Source organism: Podarcis filfolensis (genome assembly GCF_964270895.1).
Source record: "Podarcis filfolensis genome assembly, chromosome: 8".
Classification (NCBI taxonomy): domain Eukaryota; kingdom Metazoa; phylum Chordata; class Lepidosauria; order Squamata; family Lacertidae; genus Podarcis; species Podarcis filfolensis.
This window is the reverse complement of record NC_139611.1, coordinates 2,080,902-2,105,519: the sequence shown is the minus strand read 5'-3', so window position 1 is coordinate 2,105,519 and position 24,618 is coordinate 2,080,902. Positions and strand designations below refer to the sequence as shown.

Below are 24,618 nucleotides of genomic sequence, written 5' to 3'. Positions count from 1 at the left end.
TAGCCTGGAGAAGAGGAGGTTAAGGGGTGATATGATAGCCATGTTCAAAGATATAAAAGGATGTCACATAGAGGAGGGAGAAAGGTTGTTTTCTGCTGCTCCAGAGAAGCGGACACGGAGCAATGGTTCCAAACTACAAGAAAGAAGATTCCACCTAAACATTAGGAAGAACTTCCTGACAGTAAGAGCTGTTCGACAGTGGAATTTGCTGCCAAGGAGTGTGGTGGAGGTCTTTAAGCAGAGGCTTGACAACCATATGTCAGGAGTGCTCTGATGGTGTTTCCTGCTTGGAAGGGGGTTGGACTCAATGGCCCTTGTGGTCTCTTCCAACTCTATGATTCTATGATTCTATGATTCTATGTGTTCGACTCTCCGTGACCCCATGAACCAGAGCATGCCTTGGAAACTCTCGTTTTCTTCTCAAAGCTTCTCCTTTTTTTATGTCCATGGAGTTTTCTTGGCAAAATCCTGGAGTGGTTTGCCAGTTCCTTCTCCAGGTGCATCACATTTAAACTCTCGACTATGACCTGTCCATCTTTTGTGGCCTGCACGGCATGGCGCACAGCTTCTCAGAGTTATTCAAGCCCCTTTGCCACGACAAGGCAAGGATCCATGAAGGGGCATCCCCACCTATCCACCCACAAAAAGACAGGGAGGGGCCACAGCTCTGTGACAGAGACCATGCGCTGCAGGCAGAAGGTCCCAGGTTGAAATCCGGGTGCCTCCGGAGAAGGCTGGGGGTGACGGACGCCCCAGAGAGCCACAGCCCGTCCGTGTGGTGCCAGCACAGAGCCTGGTGGACCAAGGGTGCTTGCAGATTGGGAGTCTATGATCAAAGCCCTCCAAAACCCCAGAGGCTTCACCACCAAGGAATCCCCCAGAAAAGCACCACTAGCTGCCACAGGAATTAACACGCAAAAGCCTGGGAGAGGAGAAATGTCCTCAGCTAGTGCCGCAAATACAAGCAAACCTCCCTGAGGAGAACTCTTCCAGAAGAGGGGGTTCTTGTCTTGCTCCCCCAGCCAAAAGGAAAAATCCTGGGAACTGCAGTTTATCCCCTACAGAGATACAATTCCCAGCACTCTTAACAAACCACAGTTCCCAGAATTATTTGAGGGAAGCCATGTGTTTTAAGTGTGCTTTAAACATTTGGCATCTTCCTGTCTTGCTAGCAGCAGGCAACAGCAAAGATTTCTCATTGCCTGAGTCACGGAAGCGCCTCTGCCAGTCAGAGTAGACAGCACTGGGTTAGGCGGAGAAATAGCCAGGCCTGGTAGAGAGTTCCTAAGACCTTCCACTCCTCACAGGTCCCTCCTTTGTCATCCGTCTCTTTTTAAATTATTGTTTTGAGTAAACGGCCACTGCATTCAGCATTCTGCATCTTACTGCATTCTGTGGGAACGGCAGCCATTTTCATCCCACAAGGGGTTAATTGCTTTTGATCTCAGGAACTGCGAATTCCTGCCTTCCCCCTACTTTTTCTTTGACTGCAGCCTGACAGACTAATAACTCTTCTGCCAGGTCTCCGGATAATTGCCCACCTCCCTTGCTGGGATAATGAGCGACAACCACTGATGCAGAGCCATTTGTTCCCCCAAAAGAGACGGCGAGATTGGACCACTGCTGCAGTGCCAAGAGCTGGGTGGGGAGCTGGCACACCCGCCTTGCTGCCATGGCTCCTAGGGGATCACTCCCCAGGCTCAATCAAGCAGCCTGCCTGGCAAAGGGCAACTGTAAAGCAGCTGCCCTCCAACCCTGGGCACCAGAATGGGTTGCTTTAGGATGGCACCCAATGGCTCCTGAAGGAGGGTACAGAGGGGCCCATAAACCTGGTTCCCCACATTTCCCCCCAGTTCAGCTCCTACCATCAAGCGGGGGGTTGTGCGCCTGCATTCTTTGCAACTGTTGTCTAAACTTGATTTGCAGCAATACAACATGAAAGGAACTGAAGCCTTCAGCTCAGTGGCAGAGAGTGTGTTTTGTTTTGCATACAGAAGGCAAAACCCTCAGCATCCACCCAGAAAAGACTTCTGCCTGAGGTCAACAGTCCAAGCAGAGGGTGTTTCATGTGGGTCAACGGCAGAAAGGCCTGGTCTCAATTATCCCGTGGCAGGTGAAGCTATGAGGGCCAGCAGTTAGCAGCAGGGCTGGGAAAGAAAGGCCTCTGTCTGGGACATAATGGGGCCGGCCAAGGTCTGAAAAAGAATCGGGCCCATTTCAGTGGCCATCTTGAATATCAAAGCCAAAGATGGAGGACAGAGGTTGAATCCGCCACTCAGCACACAAAATGCTCAAGTGGGATGGGAAAGCCCCTTCCCACCAGAATGCCCTGCAAGGGAAGAGGGGGGTCTTCAGCCACTGCCCTCTGATTTTGCGCCCCCCCCCCCCCCGTCAGAACTAATGGAGCCAATCATTCCTATGGGGGCAGGAAAACAACTTCATAGGAGGAGAAATGGAGGGTGTGGACAGAAAGCCTTTCTCTGCAAATGTGGCCCCCAAAGCTTCTTTGGGCTCCTCCGGGTGACCCATTTAATCAGCACTCATCCCGACTTGCTCACACAAAGCTTACATGGAAGTTAGACAACAGGTCCCTCCAGGCACCTTTTTCATTTTGAACTTAGTAGGATTTGGGGCAGCTGTGCACATTCCCCTTTCAAAGCTGTTTGCCCCTGCAAAAATTTTGGGGCGGACATACTGCTTTGCTTCCAGCTGTGTCTCACAGTTTCCTGCTGATTTCCTGTTAACTTTTTATATGTCAATTTTTTGTCCTGCTTCTGCTGTGCTGCAGTGCAAGAGTGACCCCTCCAGATATCCACAATGCAGTAACACTGGGGAAACATCACAGGGCAACTAATGAAGCCTAGGGTTTGCCACTGATTCTTTCCTTTTTTTCAAACAGGAGTTTGACCTTTGGGCAAGCATTCAACCCCTGGCCCAAGATATACAGGCCCACTGGTGCAAACTCCTGGGGACCCCGGCAGCCACAAAAATTTGCTGTGGGTGCCCAGCTTCCTTTTCAGCTCTGGCTGAGTTCACATGAGCCCCTTACAGCACAGTGAAGCTTCTGTCCCCCTGCTGCCCCCCAATGATGGGCCAAGGATGCTTGGCTAGAAACAAATAAAGATCAGCTTAAGGACTCCAGCTGCTGCAAAGCTGGTTTGAGAAATAATGTCAAACAGCAGTATTTTGTAACAAAGTACAGTATACATATGCATTCAGGATAATGTGCTTGTGTGAACACGGATTAAAAACCCAGAACAGTCCATGGAGTGCACAGTAAAACGGGAATGTGAAGACAGCCGGAGCCTCTGAGTTCTGTACGTTCTGGTACAGAACATTCTGGTACAGAGTATATTCCTTCTCATGTTATACTTAGTCAGACCATGGGGCCCATTGAGTTCTGCACTGCCTACACTGACTGGCAGCAGCTCTCCAGGGTTTCAGGCAGGGGATCTCTCCCAGTCCTATCTGGAGATGCCAGGGATTGAACTGGCAACCTTCGGTCTACAAGCTGGATGCTCTGTGGGCCCCTGCAGCAGCATCTGCTCTCACTATCGGCTTTCAAGAGTCTGCTCGTCTTGTGTTATCTTTCCGCAGTCATCCAGCTAGTCCTCGGAAGATGCTGCCCAACACCTGAAGTGCTCAAGGCGCCAAAACCAGGGCCACCCTTCTCTAAGCGCTGAGCCCTTCCCACTCCCTGCTGCCCAGCTGCAGAAGGGGGGCTCATTACCTGCGGGCCTCAGGAGACAAGGCTGCATTCTCTTCCGTTGCCTCCACCAAACTGAACGAGTTGGAGAGCAGCAACTTCTCCCCCAGGCTTCTTTCCAGCTCCTCATCCGCACAGGATTGTTCCCTAGAAAGCCACAGCAGCAGCATGAGAATAGGGGCAGCGGGCAGAGGATTGAGTGGGATATGTGGGCTTCATAAGGATCAGTGGAGCAGCTTTGCCCCGGCTGCCAGCCTCCAGTCCTGATGGCCTGCTTATTTATTATTACATTTATATCACACCTTTTCTCCAAAGAGCTCAAGGTGGTGCACATTGTTCTCCTCCCAACAACCCTGTGAGATGGCTAAGCTAAGAGACGGTGGCTGGCCCAAGGTCACCCAGGGATCTTCATGACCAAGTAGGGATCTGAACTCTGGTCCCCCAGGCCACAGTCCAACACTCTAACCGTTACACCACTGGCTCTCAACTACAGCTCCCATCAGCCCCAGGCTAGCATGGCAATAGCATGCTGATGGGAGTTGTGGTCCAAAACATCCAGCCTGGAGGGCCCCAGCTTAGGGAAGGCTGAAGCTGGAGAGCCTGGGTGGTGCCATGGCGAGAGTGCTGTAGTGGGAGCATGGCCAAAGGCCCTGACGAATGGGGAGGGAGCGCCTTTTAAATCTGCCTCAGCACAGATGATGGGGAACTTGTTCATAGCTGATATAGGCACCCACTTCCTTTAAGCAAAATAACTAAAAAACCTCAACACTCTATTGGATAAACTGCTATGTAACTGATTCATTTAGTCATATGTGGTGGTGGTGATGCTGTGCTTCTTCTTTTTGGATAAAGGTGTTTCATGAGGCAAGCCTCATTGCAGAACAGACTATCTTCCTTGATCCCAAATTGCCCTTTTATCCTGCTCTGTGGCCACCCAAGAGCACATAAGACCCCATCACCCACCCAATGACTGCAGCAAAACTAACCATTGTCAAGTACAGGAAAGCATTGAACACAAACTTGTTTGGGTCTCAACTTTGGGATTTAATTCTGATGGACAAATTAGTAACCCATGTTTCTAGAAAAATGGATGGGCAAGAAATTTGACACTTTTTATTAAAATTGGTATAAATTTATTAACTGGTATAAAATTGGTATATATATATATTGGTAGAGGGAATTACTTGAGGAGGGGTGTTTCTGTTGTGATTCTAGATTCTCAGTTCTCTTTCTTTGCTGTATTAACGTCTGGATGTTTTTAAAAAGAAGTGGGAGAATCCAACTTCAAAATCCCTCTAGCCAAACTGGCTAGCAACTCTGGGCTCCACAGCGCAAGATGTGGCTTGGCTCACTATCATGAGCCAGCCAGAGCTATTTTCTTAACAGGTGCCACCTTCCGGCTGTGCACATCTTCGACTGTGACACAATGAGCAGACAGTACAGATTACCAACGACATGATGTGCGGAAAGCAATGCTGCCAAGCTGCAACCCAGAAATACGCTCTGCAGCTGCTAACTCCCCAGTGAAGCAAGAAGAGGCTGCAGTTCTGCCCCCCCTTTCTTCACCTAGTCCTGCTCCATCAGCTCTCTTCTGCCACCTGCTGCAAGGAGCAGGGCTCCAGGTGCACTGCAAAGCAGACCAGTGGGGTTGAAGCATGGCAGAAATCATGGGGGAGAAAGCTATCAGTGGCTACTGGCCGTGGAGGCTGCTAAGCTCTGCCTTCACAATCAGGAATAATGCTTCAGAATACAAGTTGCTGGAAACCAGAGGAGGGAGAGGCATCTGGCTGGCCACAGGGAGGACAGGAACTTGCAGATGCAATCTCAGAGCCTCTGAATATAATATATGAGAATTCTTGGAGAACATGTGAGGTCCCTGTGGACTTGAGATGAGCAAATGTTGTCCCCATCTTCAAAGTGGGGGGAGAGGGCCCAGGCAACTACCGGTCAGTCTGGTTGACGTCCATACCAGGAAAAGGCCTAGAACAGATAATTAAACAGTCGGTCTGTGAGCAATTAGAAAAAGATGCTGTGATTAGTAAGAGCCAGCATGGGTTTCTTAAAAGCAAGGCATGCAAGACTAATTTTATTTCTTTTTTTTGATAAGAGTTACAAGCTTGATGGACTAGAGGAATGCTGTGGATGTAATGTATCTTGGTTTCAATAAGGCTTTCAACCAAGTCTCCCATGATTGTCTTTCAGAGAAGCTGGTAAAATGTGGACTGGATGAGGTTACTCTTAAGTGGATTTGTAGCTTGAGGACTGACCAAACCCAAAGAGTGCTCATTAATGGTTCCTTCTCATCCTGGGAAAAAGTGACAAGTGGGGTGCCACAGGGAGCCACCCCGCCGTTCAACATCTTTATAAACAACTTGGATGAAGGCGTTGAGGGATGCTCATCAAATTTGCAGATAACACCAAACTGGGAGATGTAGCCAATGCCACTGAAGGCAGAACTGAGATTCAAGAGGACCTCAACAGATTGGAGAACTTGGCCCAAACTAACAAAATGAATTTCAATAGGGGCAAATGTGAGGTTCTGCACTTAGGCAGGAAGAACCAGATGCCCAAATATAGGATGGGAGACACTAGCGGTACCTGTGAAAAGGATCTAGGGGTCTTAGTGGACCACAAGCTTAACATGAGTCAACAGTGTGGTGCAGGAGCAAAAAATAAAAAATAAAAATGCTCATGCTATTCTAGGCTGCATCAACAGAAGTCTAGTGTCCAGATCAAGGGAAGTAACAGCACCGTTCTATTCTGCCTTGGTCGGACCACACCTGGAATACTACTGTGTCCAGTTCTGGGCACCACAGTTTGAGATGGATGTTGACAAACATGTGCAGAGGAAGGTCTGGAAACCAAGCCTTATGAGGAACGGTTAAAGGAGCTTGGTATGTTGAGCCCGAAAAAGAGGAGACTGAGAGGAGATATGAGAGCCATCTTCAAATATCTCAAGGGCTGTCACATGGAGGAGGGAGCAAGCTTGTTTTCTCCTGCTCTGGAGGGAAGGACTCAAAAGATTCCAACTAAACATCAGGAAGAACTTTCTGACAGTAGGAGTTGTTCAACAGTGGGACAGTCTCAAGAGGTTGGAGGTTCTTAAGCCAAGGTTAGGCGGCCACCAGTCAGGGATTCTGTGGCTGTGATTCCCACATTGCAAGGGGTGGGCTAGATGATCCTTGGTGTCCCTTCCAACTCTACAATTCTAGGATTTTAGGATGCTGGACTAGATGGGACAGTGCCCTGATCCAACAGGCTCTTCTTATGTTCTTGACTAAGCCGAGTCTTGAGTCACAAGACCGTAGGGGAGCCTGTGGTCCTGCGGATGTTGTTGGACTCCCATCATCCTCTGCCACCATGGCCAGCAGACAGGGATGGTGGGAGATGTAGTCCAGCAACACCTGAAAGGCCACACGTTCCACATTCTGACTTAGAGGAATATGGATGTTATCTAGGCTGCAACAACCTGGAAATCCCAGTGGAAGGTTTGTCCAGTGCATGGAGAAGGGTGTGCATATAGAACAAGAGTGGGAAAAGGCAGGCTGGGATCTGCTTTTGTAGAGCTGAGTGACTGGCAAGGATTTCTCCCTCCCAATTGTTTAACAGTGGCAGCAACTGGAGGAGGGAAAACCTCCTTCACTCCCTGAGGTTGCTAAAAAAGAATGCTGGGTGAAAAAAATGAGTGGCTTTTTTCATGAAAGAAATTGTGAGTTTGATCCTGGTACTGAATAAAAATTCCTGAGCTGAACATGTGTTCAGAGGAACCCAATTCCTTTACTGTTATTTCAATTTCTTACCCATCCTTCACCACAAGGCCACAGAGCAGGTTATAACAATACAAAAATGTAGTAAGTCAATTTAAACCATTTGAAATCAGAAGAGCAGGGCAGAAAGTTTCATCTTCAGCATGCACCTCTGTGGGGATGGAGTTCCAAAAGTGAGGGGCTGCCCCAGAGAATGCCCTCTTCCAAGCTAGCATTCCCGATGTTAGCATTTCACTCCTCCCCATACTTCTCCTTCACCCCATACTCCAGGGGGGGCAGAATTCTATCAAGAAACACCCAATAAGGTCTGTATGGGTGGAGGTGCTCTTCCAGAAATTTGGGGCCTAAAGGCTAGCGTATGTCCACCCAGCTGAGCCTTGAGGTTCTGGGTAAAAACCAAGGAGATCCTGAAAGCCCAGCCACCTTTGGTTTGTATCACAGCCTCCAATGATAGGATTCCATAAAGTTACCATAAAAGCAGCACTGAAACAGAAAACTCTCTGGCAGCTCTCCTGGGGCTCTCCAGAGATGGATGCTTCATGGAACCACCCACACCAAGTGGGCTCTGAGATGTGCCAAGCCCAGTCTCTTCCTGTGTCCTGACGGCAGGGCCCCTCTCAGCAACCCTTTCATTGGGCATTCCTGATGACTTGTCCTCACGATGGTACTGGGGTGCTAGACATGATTCCCCTTTCCCAGTAAAATTACCTGAGTACATGACTTTATTGGGGCAATTAGACACAATCCCACTTTCAACTGCACCTGCAGAAGTTTCGGGATGGACCTACTGCTTCTTTTCCACTCACTCCATGTCCTGTAACTTTCTGCTGAAATTCTGTCCCTTTTCATACCTCAGGTGTCCCAGTTTTTTTGCCCCGCCTCTGTTCTGCTACAGCGCAGGAGCCCCCCCCCCATGTGGCAATAAGGGGGATAACATGGGGGGAGCAGAATGATGTGTGGGTGGGTCCAATGCAGAAGACACACCAATAAACCTGAATGGAGGGGCCCACGCAGCAATGAACACATGGCATGCGCAGGTTGCTTCAAGGTGTAGCTGCAAGACACAACATGCACCAGTGGAGTTCCATCCCTGGGTGAGCCTTACCTTTTCTCAAGGAACTTGTCAAGGCTGCTGAGATAACCGTCTGGCTCTGGAGAAAGGAGCTGGATGCAAAGGTGGAGGAGAAATGTGTCATTTTAGCAGACGAGGACAGAGCAGTGCTGCACAACTACTAAACAGGGCTGGTGTTGGCACCTGGCATTCTGGGGCAGCTGCCAAGGACCCAGTAGGGAGACACACATGACATGTGGCAGCAGCAGGATCTCAATGCTGCCCGTGCAGGCCACCATTTTTGCCCTGGAGCAATGCTACATCAAAAGCATTGCAGATAACTAAAACGGCAGGCAGATTGCATCGTAAAAAGCAGTACTGTGTCCACTGCTGCCACCAGGGGGCTCCATCAACATAGGAGGGGGGGTCCACCAGAGGGCATTTACTGTATTTTTCGCTCTATAAGACGCACCAGACCACAAGACGCACCTAGTTTTTGGAGGAGGAAAACAAGAAAAAAAATATTCTGAATCTCAGAAGCCAGAACAGCAAGAGGGATCGCTGCACAGTGAAAGCAAGCAATCCCTCTTGCTGTTCTGGCTTCTGGGATAGCTGCGCAACCTGCATTCGCTCCATAAGACACACACACATTTCCCCTTTTTAGGAGGGAAAAAGTGAGTCTTATAGAGCAAAAAATACGGTAACTACCTCTCCCTTTAAATTGAGAATTGGCCCGGCCACACAACCCACGGGCTGTGCGTTATTCTCCCTGCCTTCAGCTTTGCAGTCTCTCTTTGTGCATTTCTATGGGGCGTAGTCTGCATCAGACATCCGGCCTGCTGCCCTTGACAGTGTCCAGGGACCTTGTGGGGTGCTACCTCTCTGAAATCACACTGGTAAGGAAGATGGGCTACTGAACCAAACTAAGCCAATTCTATGCCATTACATTCCAAACCTCTAGTCCACAGAGTGTTACCTACTGTGTAAAGGTCCTCAGAGCCCGGATCTGAATTGCTCATCTGCAGGAGGTCTCCAAGAGACACAAGGTCATCAGTGTCTTCATCCATGTCTGAGCCCTGAGCCAGTCTCCTTGGGTCACCTGAAAGCTCATCTGGGGAGGCTGAGATGCTGGAGGATGTTATCGGGAAATGGGCAGGGGTGGGAAAAGAGGAATGCTCTGGGCCTGGGTCTTCCTCTTGGTCTGAATCATAGGGCAGCCTCACTGGGTCCCCAGCAAGCTCACTGGAGGATGTCGAGGCACTGCTTCTAAGGTATGTGGCAGGTGGTGTGGCCAATGGATGGCTAGGAGAGGGTAAGAAAGGAGACTCCAGCTCTAAGGCCCTCTGGGTGCTTGTCTGGGTTTGGCCCTCAAGCGGGGCTCCTTCCAGCTGCTCACTTGCCATGTGAAAGACACTGGCCATGGGGAGCACTGGACCAACTCTCTCTGCCTCCTGAAGAGTTGCATTCTTTGGCTGCAGGATCACAGGCTCTTCTAGGAACTCTGGGTGGTCCCCAGCGGGGGAAGAGGCCTTGGCTGTGGACTCCATCATGTGCAGCTCAGCAGGCTCTTGGGTGATATCAGGCATCTCCTCCAAGCTTTGGTACTCAGATGCGGGGTCTGGGGCAGGGCTCAAGGGCGGCAGTTCGTCATTGTACAGGAATTCAATCCGGGGTGGGGACCAGTCTGGAGGGAACATGGCATCCTCTTGATCTTCCTCCAGCGGAGAGTCTGGGTTGCCCCACAGGCTGGAGCTGTGGCTGCTGTGGGATGCCTCTTCCAGGGGATGTGCAGGGGGAAACAAATTAGGGAGGCCGTGTTGATACAAAGAGAGGCGTTGCTGCCCCTCTTTGTTGCTGCAGCTGCTGCCAGGCCCCTTCTTCTGTCCCTGGCTGGGAGCTCCCAAGAAGCCTGTGTCTCTCTTGGACAAAAAGCGGGCTGCTGATGACCTGCATTTCTGGGACCGTTTTTGCATCTGCCGCAAAGTGGCCTGGGGCTCTGCCGAAGACAGGGAGAAAGAGAGAGAGAGAGAGAGAGAGAGAGGAGTTAATGCTCTGGCAATTAGCATGCTACAATGCCACAGGGAAACAAACAAACAAAAGGCGCAATGGGCAGGGAGGACTGAGCACAGAATTCAACTTTCTAAGAATTTCGCGTTTATTTTGGTGTGTGTGTATGTGTGTTTAGAATCTGACCCTTAAGGCTGCAAATATATAACTGAAAGTGCCTGGACAGTGTCAGATAAGAAATCAGAAGCCACCGGAGAAGTGGATGGATAAGATTTCTGTGGCCAAAGGGCAGGACTTCTGTGCCCTGCTAAGGTCCTTGCCCCTTCACAAGGCAAGGCTCTGGTACACGTTGGGTTAATGCTGACACAGGACCTTGAGGGGTTTGCATAAGCCCAGGATGCAAACAGACCCCACCTGTTACGTGAAGGTCTCAAAGAACCTTCCTAAAGATTAGAAACAGAACTGTAGAGATGCAAGAGACCCCAGGGGTCATCTAGTCCAACCCTTTGCAATGCAGGAATCGCAGCTGAAGAATCCCTGACAGACGGCCAATCAAACTGTTAAAAAACTTCCAAGGAAGGAGAGTCCACCACCTTTCGAGGAAGCCTGATTCACAGTCAAACAGCTCTTAGCGTCAGAAAGTTCTTCCTAATGTTTAGCTGGAATATTCAGCGCTCCTGAGTCAAGATCCATCCCCTTAACTAAGTTGTTTCGGCTTCAGACCTATACACATTTGTACTGATGGAGGCCAGTTTTAAGAAGTTTCAGAAATCCTACTATATTGTTCCACTAGACTGGTGCTTCTAAGGGCAGGCGCATCTTTTGAGAGAAGGGGCTTTCTGACCTGTGAAAAATACAACTTTCATTTAGTGAAAAACTCCTGGGATTCAGTAACATTTTCAAGGGGAAAGCGCCCTCTGCTGACTCCTCCTGCAGTCCAAGAAGATAGGCGTTTCCCTTGGTGTTGCTTCCCTCCACTGCCATGCAGACGTTTACTTCGCAAACCAGACTGGTGGGCTTATTCTGCAACATGCGCTTGATGCAATAACAGTGCATGACTGGTGGATTCATCCTGAACTGTCCACACATATCACTCCACTCCATTCTGCCAGCCTTCCCCAATCCTATTGCATTATTACCAACGGGGGGGGGGGGGGCGTGCACTGACTGGAAACAAAAAATAATAATAATACATTTTTATTTATACCCCGCCCTCCCCAGCCAAGACCGGGCTCAGGGCGGCTAACAACCAATAATAAAAACAAGTTGATTAAAATACAATTTTAAAAAGATTAAAATACAACATTAAAACATTAGGATGCAGCCTCTTCACAGGAGGTGAAAGGAAAAAGAAAGAGAGGGAGGGAATCAAATTGGCTCCAAGCCAAAGGCCAGGTGGAACAACTCTGTCTTACAGGCCCTGCAGAAAGAAATCAGATCCTGCAGGGCCCTGGTCTCAAGAGACAGAGCGTTCCACCAGGCCGGAGCCAGTGTTGAGAAGGCCCTGGCTCTGGTTGAGGCTAATCTAACTTCCTTAGGGCCCAAGACCTCTAGGGTGTTGCTATATATGGATGTTAAGGTCCTCCGGGGGGCATATCAGGAGAGGCGGTCCCGTAGGTATGAGGGTCCTAGGCTTTAAAGGTCAAAATCAACACCTTAAATCTGACGCTATACTCCACCAGGTGCCAGTGCAGCTGGAAAAGCACTGGGTGAATATGCTCCCATGGCAGAGACCCCGTGAGGAGCCTCACTGCAGCATTCTGCACCCGCTGGAGTTTCTGGGACAGCTTCAAGGGCAGCCCCGCGTAGAGCGAATTACAGTAGTCAAGCCTGGAGGTGACCATCGCATGCATCACTGTGGCCAGGTCAGGGTGGGAAAGGTAAGGGACCAACTGCTTGATGCGGCGAAGGTGGAAAAATGTTGCTATGTCTGCCCCCAAAACTTGAACATGGGATTTCATATAATTGTCCCAATACCATCTTGAGCACAAATAATTTTATTGTGAATGGACAATATAAAGGACATTTGAAGGGGCCCACTGTTGACCACATCAAAACAGCTGCACTACCAGTTTCACGTGCTTTAAATATCACCATTCTGTAGGCTGCATTCCAAGAGCTCAGGCTTGCTAGAGAGGTTAAAAGCAACAAAAAAGGCTTTTATGGGTATGTTCGTAGCAAAAGGAAGAACAAAGAAACAGTGGGGTCACTCAGAGGAGAAGATGGTGAAATGCAAACAGGGGACACAGAAAGGGCTGAACTCCTCAATGCCTTCTTTGCCTCAGTCTTCTCCAATAAAGAAAACAATGCCCGACCTGAAGAATGTGGAGCAAATGATTCAGCAGAGGAAACACAGCCCAGAATAACTAAGGAGATAGTACAAGAATACTTGGCTAGTTTAGATGTATTCAAGTCTCCAGGGCCAGATGAACTGCATCCAAGAGTATTAAAAGAACTGGCAGATGTGATCTCAGAACCACTGGCAGTCATCTTTGAGAATTCCTGGAGAACAGGCGAAGTCCCGGCAGACTGGAGGAGGGCAAATGTTGTCCCTATTTTCAAAAAGGGGAAAAGAGAGGACCCAAATAATTACCGCCCAGTCAGTCTGACATTAATACCAGGGAAGATTCTGGAGCAGATCATTAAGCAAACAGTCTGTGAGCACCTAGAAAGGAATGCTGTGATCACCAATAGTCAGCATGGATTTCTGAAAAATAAGTCATGTCAGACTAACCTGATCTCGTTTTTTGACAGAATTACAAGCCTGGTAGATGAAGGGAACGCAGTGGATGTAGCCTACCTTGATTTCAGCAAGGCATTTGACAAGGTGCCCCGTGATATTCTTGTAAAGAAGCTGGTAAAATGCGGTCTTGACTATGCTACCACTCAGTGGATTTGTAACTGGCTGACTGACCGAACCCAAAGGGTGCTCATCAATGGTTCCTCTTCATCCTGGAGAAGAGTGACTAGTGGGGTGCCACAGGGTTCTGTCTTGGGCCCGGTCTTATTCAACATCTTTATCAACGACTTGGATGATGGACGCAAGGGCATCCTGATCAAATTTGCAGATGACACCAAACTGGGAGGGGTGGCTAACACCCCAGAGGACAGGATCACACTTCAAAACGACCTTGACAGATTAGAGAACTGGGCCAAAACAAACAAGATGAATTTTAACAGGGAGAAATGTAAAGTATTGCACTTGGGCAAAAAAAATGAGAGGCACAAATACAAGATGGGTGACACCTGGCTTGAGAGCACTACATGTGAAAAGGATCTAGGAGTCTTGGTTGACCACAAACTTGACAAGAGCCAACAGTGTGACGCGGCAGCTAAAAAAGCCAATGCAATTCTGGGCTGCATCAATAGGAGTATAGCATCTAGATCAAGGGAAGTAATAGTGCCACTGTATTCTGCTCTGGTCAGACCTCACCTGGAGTACTGTGTCCAGTTCTGGGCACCACAGTTCAAGAAGGACACTGACAAACTGGAACGTGTCCAGAGGAGGGCAACCAAAATGGTCAAAGGCCTGGAAACGATGCCTTATGAGGAACGGCTAAGGGAGCTGGGCATGTTTAGCCTGGAGAAGAGGGGGTTAAGGGGTGATATGATAGCCATGTTCAAATATATAAAAGGATGTCACATAGAGGAGGGAGAAAGGTTGTTTTCTGCTGCTCCAGGGAAGCGGACACGGAGCAATGGATCCAAACTACAAGAAAGAAGATTCCACCTAAACATTAGGAAGAACTTCCTGACAGTAAGAGCTGTTCGACAGTGGAATTTGCTGCCAAGGAGTGTGGTGGAGTCTCCTTCTTTGGAGGTCTTTAAGCAGAGGCTTGACAACCATATGTCAGGAGTGCTCTGATGGTGTTTCCTGCTTGGCAGGGGGTTGGACTCGATGGCCCTTGTGGTCTCTTCCAACTCTATGATTCTATGAAGAGGATGTGGTTTGATTCTGTAGACTGCATTCCAAGAGGATGTGGTTTGATTCTGTAGACTGCATTCCAAGAGGATGTGGTTTGATTCTGTAGACTGCATTCCAAGAGGATGTGGTTTAGCATACAAAGTGCTTGAGATTACAAATTTTAACACTGTAATCCTCAAATCTATGGGTAAGGAACTGCAGGCCCCCTGCATGGACAGCTCTAAAAGGAGATTAGGCAAACGCCGCAGGGAGGTAAATCTCTCAAAGGGCACCAAGATCAGGAGAGCCCTGCTGCCCCAGGTCCTGCTGGCAGGCTTCTCACAGGCATCTGGTTGTCCATTGTGGGAAGCAGAAGGGAAGACAAGACAGGCCTTTGGTCTGGTCCAGCAGGGCTTTTCTTATGTCCTAAAATAAATACTACCCTCCATATTATGGGTGGGGGCTGAGAATGAAAGACGAGCAAGGTGAGGACCCCCAGGATTAGGGGCAGTTGGTGCAGTCAAGGATAACGGAGTGAGCGCCTCCCCCCACCTTGCTTAGAATGTCTTAGGAAAGGAGAAGGACCTGCGTGGGGTGTCCTTGCCATCCAAAGCACAACCAGACGCTGCTCAGACGAGGGCTTTATCTGTGGTGGGACTCACAGCTTCACGGCTCTTCAACACATTTAATTTAATTTTATTTACATCTGACATTTCCCTGTAAGGAGCTCAAGGTGGCAGACATGGCTTTCCCCCTCCTCATCTGTATTCTCACAACAAACCTGTGAGGTAGGTCAGGCTAAGAGACAGTGACTGTCCCAGGGTCACTCAGCGAGCACAATAGCTGAGTGGGGATTTGAACCCTGGTCTCCCAGCTCCTAGTCCAACAGTATAACCACTACATTACCCTGGCCTTACATTATGCATCAAAACTTTCCATTTCAGCAGAGCCTGGGACTGCCAAACTGGATATGGATCTTTTTCTGCTGGCTGGATTTATTTTTAAAGCCAATGCAAAACACTTTTTGAATTGTTGGGGCATTACATTTTGAGAAAGAAATTGAGTTACGCCTGCATTTATCAGACGTATGATCCACTCCTCCCTTTCAACTATCTCCATGGGATCACAACCCACAGCAGAGATTGGATGGCCATCTGCCATGGATGCTTTAGCTGAGATCCTACAAAAAAGCAAGAACATTGCAATAAATAGCAAGTGCTAAATACACATTCATGAGCCACTTGGTGGTGACAGCATAAACCTCTGCAGAAATTCTGTGAAAGCAAATCTGGAAGCAACCCCAGAATGAGGAGCTGATGTGGATTGGATGGTTTCATAAGACAGTGTTTCCTAGCTGGCCTGTTGGGGGGAACCCTTGATCCACCAAGCCTAGTCTGACTGAGGGGCCAGAGCACTGAAGAACCACTCAGGTGAACTCACCTGCCACCAACCATTTATGAGAATCCCTAAACCCTCCTTCATCACATTGACAGCAAAAGGATGGCCAACTACGGCCATTGTTGTGCTTTTAGCATTGCCTCTGGAAAAGCAAAGGGTATCCATTAATTGCCCTGGTGTAAGGTCCAGCAAAGCAGAGCTGCCTTCGAAGCAGGACCTTAGGGGATTGCCCTGCCAGAAGCAATCCCTTTGCACTGCCAAAGTCACTGGTGACATTTTGGATCAAGGGTGGGAAGAAGGTAGATCAAAATATAATGGTGGATCTCTGAATGATTTGCAGCAGATCAACATGACTCAGGGGCAATGAAAAAGAAATCCAACTTAAATCAGGCTGCTGAAATGTAGAGAGCTAATGGGGGGGGGGACTGTGTGAGCTCAGTTCATTCCCAGCCCTGAAGACCTACCTCTCAGCTCAGAGGCTCCCTGCTCTTTCATTCAAACTGGGTGCCTTTTGCACCTGGTTCTCCTTGATAAATCTCAGGGATCTAGCAAAAAGTGAAGCGTAGATCCAACAAGCCTTACGTCTTGCCCACCCCTGTTTTAAAATATTACCTTTGATATAGGAGAGGGATTTGCCACCTTTGGCTTCACCAGCTCTTGAGCGCCTGCGGCCGTCTTGCTGTAGGACAAAAGGGACATCCGTTCAAGGTGTGTCATTATCCAAAGGAAGCCTCTCTGCAGCAACTTCATCAGCGCTTTCTGTGGCTTTTGCACTACTGCCTTGTGTCTGCAGTTTGGCTGTCTGCGCTGGGGACAAAACTGATAGGACCCAATTCATGCTTACAGAGATCTCATGGTAATGCAGGATGCTTGGGAATTAGAATTTGTACTGGGACATTTGTGGCACGATGTACAGCGGTACCTCTAGTTACGAACTTAATTCGTTCCAGAGGTCCATTCTTAACCTGAAACTGTTCTTAACTAGAGGCGTACTTTCGCTAATGAGGCCTCTAGCTGCTGCTGCGCCACCGACACACAATTTCCGTTCTCATCCTGGGGCAAAGTTCTCAACTCGAGGTAACTCTTCCAGGTTAGCGGAGTTTGTAACCTGAGGCATTTGTAACTCGAGGTATCTACCAGCCGAGGATGACCAAGGGTCACCTAGGGAAAGAGCAGCCTGAACCCTTCTAGGCAACCGCAACAGCTGCAGGGAGTTTGCTTTCTCCTCCCCACACTCTCCAGAAAGAACTCTGCTGCGACTATTAGTTGCTGTTGCCACGTAGCTGCAGAGAGCTGGGGAAGGGAAATGACGGGCTCCTATCACAAGCCGAAGAAGGACTGGCTCCTATCGCAAGCTGCTGGGTAGCCCCTTCACCTCCATCACAGCAAGACCACCAGCAAGTAAAGAACATTGTGGTTCCAGCAGGATGGACCCTCTGCATCCTAGCATTGCCAAACGGATCCCTCCCCCTCTACCATTTCTCTACATGGAAAGCTGCCTTCCACAGGGTTGGATCCTTGGTCCATCTACTCAGTAACAAGCTTGGTATTGTCCACACTGACTGGCAGAGGTTTTCTAGCATTATAAACAAGGATGATTCCCAGCCCTACCTGCAGATACTAAGGACTGAAGCTGGGACCGTCTGCCGCTGAGCAGTGCCTCTTCCCTCTTGCCGGAGGCTTCCAAGAGGCATTGGGCAAGACGGTCTTCTGCCCTCTCAGAGTCTAAGCCCAAGGGCAGGGCATGTGCCTTTCGGACACTCTAAAAATAATACTTATTTGCACATATATCTATTTGGACTGATAACAAAGGCAACAGTACACACCAGCCCCAGGAGTCAATCCATGAGCACACTCCTCCCTCCCAAGCCCCAAATTCTAGCTTCACGTTTGGCCAGGGATTACTCACCCTCTTGTGTGGTGCTTCCTGGGAGCCATCAGTGAGCATCAAGGGAACAGAAGAAAGAGGCGGCATGGAGAAGGGCCGGCCGATTTTCAGATTCTTGGACTTCCGGAGCTGCTGGTACTCCTCCAGGCTGGACTGGAATGTAAAGCTGAAGAGGCCTGCTTTGGGCCTCCTTGAAGATGACAAGGGGATCTGGTACCACCGAAGGTCCTGCCAGGGGTTAAACAGCTCCATGCTGTAGGATGGCTGTTTTGGGTGGGGAAGTGAAGTGACTCTGACGGCGTCCTCCTGGGAAGGTGGGTTAGGGGACATCTGCTCTGATGCATCCCTGGATGTCCCTTGCGGGTCACTGGATGAAGAGGAGCCTCCAGGGCTTTGCTTCCCTGCCTTCTTCATGGCTAACTCTGCTGATGTCTCCTCCAGCTTGTTCTGCCTGCTCTCTGGAGTTTCTTAAAGGAATGAGTTCAGCAGCTGGGGAAAGCAGCCTTATCTCCTGCTTTCTGGAAGGCCTCCAGCCACCTGGAGTGAGGGAAAGGGAGGCAAACAATATTTATCTTCTTGCTACAAAGAATAAATCCCACCCCACCCCCAATTTGGTGGCTTATTGCAGTCATCATCTGTCTGGTGCTTAAGCTACTTTATTTTATTTATTAAAGCATTTTTTGCCACTCATTAACAATACTATTGATTGGGATAACTTGGTGAATGACTTATTGAAACCCTTTTGGTATGCAGAGCAAGCAGTGTTTAAACTAGTGAAACCTTGGTTAGAGAAGAGACATTGCCTGTCACAATCACGCAGAGATAAAAGCTTGCAGAGAAGAAAATAGTAAAGTTGTTTATTGCAGGAAATACATAACTGAAACTAGAACTAGAAACTTCTATCCAGCTAGTCCAGAGAAGAACAAGAAAGCCACGCTTGCTCCTTTGTTCTCTCATAGAAGAGTTAAAGATGACCTCTCATCTTGAAGTCTAAGATAGAAGTCTGAGGAGGAAGTGGTAAACAGGATGCAACCCAAGACATGTCAGTCTAAGCAAGAAGGAGATAGAGAAGTCAGCTGATGGGTGAAAGGGACAGGGATAGTGTGGGAATGTGGGTACCTGCCCTCTCTCGTCTTAACTCCTCCAAGCTGAGTTGCACCCAAACTCCCAAGACGCCACATGAATCCCAGGAGCAACAGCCAGCATGGTCAGGGGTCAGGGGTGATGAGAACGGCTGTCCAGCCAATCTGAAGGCCTACAGGCTTCCCCACCCCAATGTGGGTGTCTTGTTTTATTCTTGTACCTACAGCACAAATCAAAGTTTTCGCTCTTGTGAATCACTCAGGAAGACAGAATAGACTATTCCTCATTGCAGGCATCTCCAGAGGTCATTTTATTGCTCATTCATGCTGCTTTGTGCTCATGATGCTATTGGGACAGTCATACGTGATCCCACTTTCAATACTATTTGTGTCTGCAAAGTTTGGGAGCGGTCATCCTGCTTGTTTCCAATCAGTGCATGTCCTTTAACTTTCTGCTAAAATCCCTTAACTTTTCATAACCCAAATGTTGGGGGTGGGCTGTCCCACTTATGTTGCGCTATAGCCTCTCTCAGGAGCAGTAATGTGGCAGCACTAAGGAAACATTGCAGAATAAATCCATCACTAATGTACTGTGATCATGTCAGCAAGAACATGCTGCAGAATACACCTCAATGAAACACCTGTCTGGAGGGGCTGAGGACTCTAACTCCAGGATCCTGCATTGCAGGGGTTGGACTAGCTAACCCTTTGGGCTCCTTCCCACTCTACCATTATACGATTCTGTGACAGTTGCATTACAGGAAGCAGCAGCACACAAGGACTTTCAGAATACACCAGTCTGGAGGGGGCCTGCTTCTCACTCATGTGCATTCGACTTGAATGACCAGAATACAGTGGCAGCAGGGCTGAAAGCCTCCACCACCTCATTGCAAAGCCTTCCATCAAAAAATGATCATGGCAATGCGAGAAGAAAAAAGTTACCATAGGGAGGTTATTTTACCGCACACAGCCTCCGCTTTTTGAAAGTTGAGTCTGTGAGTCTTATCTACACGCAAAAAGCAGCAACAATTGCTTGTTGCTCTTAAAAAGTCCCAAGGTCTTTCACTCTGCACCACTGTAGGATTTTGTACTGACAGCTTAAAATGTGGCTCCAGCATCTCTCAGCAAGGTCAGAGCCCGACTGTTCCAAGGCATTCATTTCTGGGGTCCTTGAGAATCCACCCACCATTGGAGCCAGGCAGTGACAGATCAGGCGAGTTCGCAAATTTTTAAAGATTTATTAAGGAACAAATATGTGAAAACAGAGGACTTTCAGATGATAACTTGCTGGTGTAGGACTAGAACAGTGGTTACAAAACTTTTTTGAGCCATCATGCCCTTAGTTCCATAAACTCATCCCCAGTGCCCCCGCCACCCTGTTCTAGAACAAGCATTTTTGGAACAACAATTTGCACAACCCACCAAGGAAGGTAACACAATAGAATTCAAACCAGTAGCAATTAATTGCACATTTGTTCAAACTATTCAGTTTAATTAAGTTGACAAAACGGATGAACTTGATCCACAGATACCAGTTTTTCAAAGTCTGATGGTCCTTTACACCTCCAGCACCCGCCCACGGTCCCCCTTGCCTCTTAGCTCCCCCAAGGTAAACCCTCCAGGGGGCACTACCACTCATTTTGGGAACCACTGGAAGAGAACAACATATGTGTGTTGATATTTTATGTGTGTGATATATCATGCTCTGAGTAACTATAGGTAGGAAGAGGGTTACTATAGGGGCTAACTCAGAATCGTGGCTAAAAGCAGTGGCATCTAGCACAAAGCAGCAGCAGCAGGACGAGAAGGTGGTGGGGGTGGTACTTAGAGGCCACAGCATGCAAGATCCAGTATCTTTGCACCTTTTCTGCACCTCACCAAGTACTTTGATATGACAAGCAGGCAGCTCGTTGCCACTGCAGGGCGACCCTGGAAGGCAGCGGGCATTCAAGGATGAAGCCACCTTGCGAGAGCGGCGTTTTGCTTTGCCGCAGCTTGACCATGGGAACTGCACCGGCTTGGGAGGCAGGCGTGGGAGAGGAAGGTTGATCCCAGCGAAGGATGCAAGAAGGAAGACCTCGAAAAAGAGGGGAGGAAAAGGACCCCGAGAACTGGGAAGGGGCTGCACCCCGCTCTCTACCTGCGAAAAAACTCCTCCGGCCGCTTCTGCCGCCGCCCAACTCCCACCTGCTTCGGCCCGATTCAAAAATCAGCCCGAACGCTCCATCCCTCGGTCGCCCGGGGCGCCAGGCGGCAGCCAAGGACAGCCAATCAGCAAGCGGGGATCCCAAGCCAGCCACGTGGTCGCCTCGAGAGGGAGAAGGGGTCCTTTCCGCGCGCGCAGCCCGATCCTAAACTTACAGGCACCCCACCCCTCCGGAATGCGGGGAACTGTGGTTTAAGGGTACTGCGCATTGTAGCCCCTGAGGGGTAGACTATGGTTTCCAGGATTCTTTCTGTTGCAGGGAGGGGTGCTTTAAATTGCCTGGAGCGGATTCATGAGATGCGGCTCCAAGATGCAACCTCCACCTGCTAAAACACTGGCTAAAAAACTGGGCCACACTTTCAGAATAAAAATGTGCTTTGCGCTGCACCAATTTTTTTTTATAATTGATAATAAGTACACTGGAATACAAAAAGAAAAAAAAACTTATAGCAGTGCTTGGTTTATAACAGTGGTTCCCAATTAGTTAATTACTGAGGACCCCCTATTTTTCAAAAGCCAAGCCACGGATCCCCCACTTTTGAAAATTTTGATAACTCTAAGGTAGTTTACCTCTACAAAGCAATTTTTTTTGAACAAAACGGTGGGGTAGCCCATAATAAGCAAAGGGTTTTGTTGTTGTTTAGTCGTGTCCGACACTTCGTGACCCCATGGACCAGAGCACGCCAGGCACTCCTGTCTTCCACTGCCTCCCGCAGTTTGGTCAGACTCATGTTTGTAGCTTTGAGAACACTGTCCAACCATCTCGTCCTCTGTCGACCCCTTCTCTTTGTGCCCTCCATCTTTCCCAACATCAGGGTCTTTTCCAGGCAGTCCTCTTCTCATGAGGTGGCCAAAGTCTGGGAGCCTCAGCTTCAGGATCTGTCCTTCCAGTGAGCACTCAGGGCTGATTTCCTTAAGAATGGAGAGGTTTGATCTCCTTGCAGTCCATGGGACTCTCAAGAGTCTCCTCCAGCACCATAATTCAAAAGCATCAATTCTTTGGCAATCAGCCTTCTTTATGGTCCAGCCCTCACTTCCGTACATCACTACTGGGAAAACCATGGCTTTAACTATACGGAACTTTGTTGGCAAGGTGATGTCTCTGCTTTTTAGGAAGCTGTCTAGGTTTGTCATCGCCTTTCTCCCAAGGAGCAGGCGTCTTTTAAGGATTTTAGGTATACTAAAAAAAACAGACTAGGGATGAGTGTTATATGGTTTTCAACGCTGTGATATATCAGCAGCTAAACATTGTTATTGGGTGGTTTTGATTTTGTATTTTGTGGTTTTGTATTTTGATTTTGTTCTGTGAACCACCCTGAAAACTCCGGATATAGGGCAGTATATAAATTCAATAAATCAATCATTAATAATAATAATCTGATATATCACAATGCCTGAAGTTGAAGATCAGGTGTGAGGATGAGGGAAGGAGCAGTCACGGAGATCGCACAGGTGGGGTGCCTGCTGATCAGGCGTGGAGATGAGGGAATCACAGAATCTGAGAGTTGGAAGGGACCCGAGGGTCATCTAGTCCAACATCCCCCCACAATGCAGGAAGCAGCAGCCGCAGAGATTGGGGGGGGGAGGAAAGGAAGCGGCATCACCTCCACTGCATGGTTTGAGGGGGTGGGGATGCATCAAGCTGCAGTCCGTGGGGCATCCAGTGGAGATGCACGTCCTTCTGTGGCTGCTTTCTTGCTGAGTGAGAAAAGCAAGCATCATGCCTTTGTTGGTTAAGGGATTGGATGTTGTTGGAGAATAAAGACCTTTTAGATCTGGAAGGATTTGGCAACAGATTCAGATGGCACGCATATCTTTGGTATGATAAAGTAAAAGTTCATAAAGGATTTGGAAACCACATACAGTGGTGCCTCGGATTGCGAACAGGACCCATTCCGGAGCCCCGTTTGCAACATGAGCAGAATGCAACCCGCGTGTCCGAGTGCGCGGGTCGCGATTCACCGCTTCTGCGCATGCGTGTGACGTCATTTTGCGTGTCTATGCATGCGCGAGTGGCGAAACCCCGAAGTAACCCTTTCCGGTACTTCCTGGGTCGCCGCGGGACGCAACCTGAAAACGCTCAACCTGAAGCAAACATAACATGAGGTATGACTGTATTTCGAAAGTCATTGTATGAGGTGTGGGACAGATATAAAAATCTATTACAACGCAAGACACCATGGTGGCTTTCACCTCTTGAGGCAATGAGTGTAAAAAAGATAAACATGGGTAAAAATTGGGCCACCTATGAGCAATTGGTAACAGAGATGGAGAACCAATGGAAGCTAAAACCGTATGAAGATGTAAAAGGTTTGGTGAATGATTGGTTGCATTATCGTCAAGTCAACAAAATGTTTAAAGAGGATAAAAAGAAAAAATGGATTTGGATATACAAAATCAAATTTGAATTGGAGTTATTAAATAATAGATTTAAAATATTATCTAAAATGTACAAATTATTATTGGAATGGCATCTGAAAGATGAGGAAGTTCAATCGGTTATGATTCATTGGGCTAAAGATGTTGGTCACAATATACAAATAGATTGGGCGAAACTGTGGAAAGAGGGAATAAAATTTACTGCTTGCAGTGCACTGAAAGAAAATATTATGAAAATGATGTACAACACTAGTGAAATTAGCTGAAATATATAAAACAGACAATAAATGTTGGAAATGTAAAGAAAAGTAACAAAATGCACAATTAAAAAAGATTTTAGAAAACCACCGGTCAAGGTTGAAGGAAGTCCTAGGCTGTGATAGCCAAAAAATTTGAAATGATGTTTAAAAGGATATGCTGGAAAATATGTGTAAAAACCAATAAAAAATTAAACATAAGAGAAAAGCTGCTCTGCCTCAGTGCCAGGGGAAGGTGGGGCCACAGTGCCTTGAAGTGATCTTCTCCATCAGTGTGAGGGAAAGGCAGAGACTTGCAACCAGATGCCCTGCTCTCCCTCGCATGAGGAGTGATCTGTTGCTATATATTGCCGGGTCAAAATCGTTATTGCAGTGTGATTTCAAAACCAATTTTGGCCCATATACTGAAAAATTGCACAGCACTAAAACAGACCATACAATTTGTGATATAACCCTGCAAAAATGGCAAACAAACAAAAAAATAGTTGGGGGGGGGAGGCAAGGGATGGGGCTGCAGAGCCCCTGGGTGCATTCCATGGGAGTCCCAGGAGTCCCCAAACCCCTAATTGGGAACCACTGATGTATAACATAGAACACGACTGCTTCATAATATGATCATGATCATGGGACATTCAGAAATTATAAAACAATGCAGCTACATAAGAACATGAATCATTCATGAAATAGAATTATAAATGAGCCTCTGACATACGTATCTTAAGTATGTATACAAACTCATTTATCTTAATTTGCATAAAGGCACAGGATTTTTTCTAACAGGCAAATCCATAAAAACCCACAAAATGACACAAGCCTTTAAAAACATGTAACGACACATCAAAGGACAGAGATGGCCTAATTTCTGTCATCTATGCTCTAGTAGCCTCTGCATTAGATTACTGCAATGCGTTTTACATTGGGCTACCTCTGAAGACAGCTGGGAAACTTCAGCTGGTGCAGAATTTGGGGCCCC

At 48.1% G+C, this 24,618-nt stretch overlaps 1 protein-coding gene across 7 annotated transcripts in view; it reads right to left on the bottom strand.

Moving 5' to 3' along the window:
* Positions 1 to 21,319, bottom strand: part of FAM178B (family with sequence similarity 178 member B) — a 175,894-nt gene extending 154,575 nt beyond the window's left edge. For 2 of the 7 annotated variants that reach the window (XM_083629328.1, XM_083629329.1), the window contains exons 1-6: positions 20,944 to 21,312; positions 17,743 to 18,258; positions 16,446 to 16,512; positions 9,505 to 10,520; positions 8,579 to 8,637; positions 3,731 to 3,853 (exon numbers count right to left, since the gene is read on the bottom strand). In XM_083629328.1, coding sequence (XP_083485454.1) covers positions 3,731 to 3,853; positions 8,579 to 8,637; positions 9,505 to 10,520; positions 16,446 to 16,512; positions 17,743 to 18,135 — 1,658 coding nt within the window. In that variant the 5' untranslated portion in view covers positions 18,136 to 18,258; positions 20,944 to 21,312. Of the gene's footprint in view, positions 1 to 3,730; positions 3,854 to 8,578; positions 8,638 to 9,504; positions 10,521 to 16,445; positions 16,513 to 17,742; positions 18,259 to 20,943 lie in introns of all 7 variants that reach the window. The other 5 variants (XM_083629330.1, XM_083629331.1, XR_014551799.1 and 2 more) reach the window with 4 other exon arrangements.
* Positions 21,320 to 24,618: the final 3,299 nt, after the last annotated feature.